A 2080-nucleotide genomic window follows, 5' to 3' on the forward strand; every position below is an offset into this window, starting at 1 on the left:
TCCCTTTATAGATTTTATGGCTGAATGTAATAAAACAACTAAACAATTCAACAAGTATTAAGCTCTAAGGAGATGATTGTGTCTTTTATTGTGAAAGTCAGTTGATCAGAGTCATTTTTTATTGTGCAAGTCAGTTCTGATCAGTCTTTTATTGTGAAAGTCAGTTCTGATCAGTCTTTTATTAAGAAGGTCAGTTCTGAACAGCGCTGGTCTAGATGAGTCTCATGCAGATATAAAAAGCCTAGAAGTGTCTGTTGTGCCATTGCTTCATAATAAAAGTTACGCTGTCATCCTCCAGGTCACCTGGCAATTGGTACTAGTTAGCCAGTGTATATATTAGTTATCCAGGTTATACCAGTACTAGGTCAGTATGTACCAGTATTTACCAATGTGCACCAGTATTTTACCAGTTATGTACTAGTATTGTACCAGTATGCACCAATACTGTATATACCAGTATGCACCAGTATTTTACTAGTATTTTACCAGTCTGTATCAGCATGTACCAGTATGTACTAATACATACCAGTATGTACCAGTATTTACTGTTATGTACAAGTATGTACCAGTATGTACCAATATGTACCAGTACTGGACCAGTATATACAGTACTAGTATGTACAGTACCGGTCTGTACCAGTATATGCCAGTATGTACCAGCACTGTATATACCAGTATGTACCGGTCAGTACCAGAATGTACCAGTACTGGCCCAGTCTACCAGATGTCACTGCTAAGCTCTCTGCTGGTGAGCGGTATGAAGGTGCTGTTGAGGTGAATCTCCTGCTTCCTGCCCAGCGTGCTGCTCTGGCCCACCTGGCCGTTCAGCAGCGTCATGGGGACGTTGCAGTAGACGTGGCGTCCGCCCAGCGTGGCCACGCGCAGTGGCGAGGCGGGCGGCGGCATCTCAAACTCGTAGCTGCGGCAGAAGTGTCTCATCTGGGGGTGGGCGGCGGTCTGGTTGAAGTCGGGGATCTCGGCGTGGTGGGCCGGTGCCAGGGAGGCGGAGGTGGCGGTCATGGCGATGGTGGAGACGGCCTGCAGGTCTCCGAACAGGCCCTGCTCGCCGGAGTCCAGCACCGGCCTGCGGGACAGAACCTCCTTCCTCCGGACCGGCATCTCACACAGGACCTGCTTCCAGAACTGGGAGTGCAGCTCGCTGCTGCGCGGACCGCGCCACTTGATGATGGAGAGAACCTTGATGGTGTGCTTGAGGGCCTCCACTTCCTGGTAGTTGATGACACTGCGCAGGTCGGAGCACTCGATCATGATGACTTTGATCTCCCCGGTCACCAGCATGCTGTGGAGGCGTGTCTCCAGCTGGAAGATGCTCCACCCCCTCTTGGCCACGAACTCGGGGGTCAGGACGATGATGAGGCGCCGACTCTGCTCCACGCTGCGGGCCAGGTCCTCAATGTAGACTTGGAGAGACAAAGAGGAAGCATTTAGTGAGCCATATCAAATCACTCAATATCAAAGAACACGCTAGATAACATGCATGGGTGCTAGCAGCGGCAGGGCAGCTCTAGAACGTGCCGGAACCCTGCAGCTGCCGGCGCTTCGGGGAAGGAGAGAATCACCCAGGCCTGTCTCACACTGGCTGGAGGGGGGCGGGGGGGGATCTGCGTGTGTGTCGTGTGTGTGCGCGACAGCGAGAGAGAGAGAGAGAGAGAGAGAGAGAGAGAGAGAGAGAGAGAGAGGCGTGAAAAAGAGGGAGGCAGGCTGTGTGGGCTGTGGTAGAGCGTAGGTATGAGGAGAGATAAGTGGCATATTAGCTCTTGCTGGCTGACACATCCCAGTAGCAGGCCGGCCGGCCGGCAGATTGTCCGCAGTGTCCTGTCGCGTCCTGCGGGGGCGCACTGTCTTTCACACTTGCACCGACACATCCCACTTCCTCCACACACACACACACGCTCTGTGGCACTCACCGCGCCACCCCACCCCCTCCCCCTCCACCCCAACCTTCAGATTCCTTTCCTAAAGATCCCCTTCACCCCTCAAAGACACCTCCTGCTTCTTCTCCTGCCCACCTCCTCCAGAGGAGGCCGAGTTCCATCAGATCAGATCAGCACCTTTCATC

General features: G+C 52.8%; 1 protein-coding gene across 1 annotated transcript in view; it reads right to left on the reverse strand.

Moving 5' to 3' along the window:
- Window positions 1-717: 717 nt before the first annotated feature.
- The window catches only part of il1rapl2 (interleukin 1 receptor accessory protein-like 2), a gene marked incomplete at both ends in the record, with an annotated part of 278776 nt that continues 277413 nt past the window's right edge, over window positions 718-2080 (reverse strand). The window contains one exon of the mRNA XM_084448392.1: window positions 718-1421. Within this exon, the coding sequence (XP_084304518.1) occupies window positions 718-1421 (704 nt within the window). The remainder of the gene's footprint in view (window positions 1422-2080) is intronic.

This window comes from Borostomias antarcticus (assembly GCF_949987555.1).
Source record: "Borostomias antarcticus genome assembly, chromosome: 14".
Classification (NCBI taxonomy): domain Eukaryota; kingdom Metazoa; phylum Chordata; class Actinopteri; order Stomiiformes; family Stomiidae; genus Borostomias; species Borostomias antarcticus.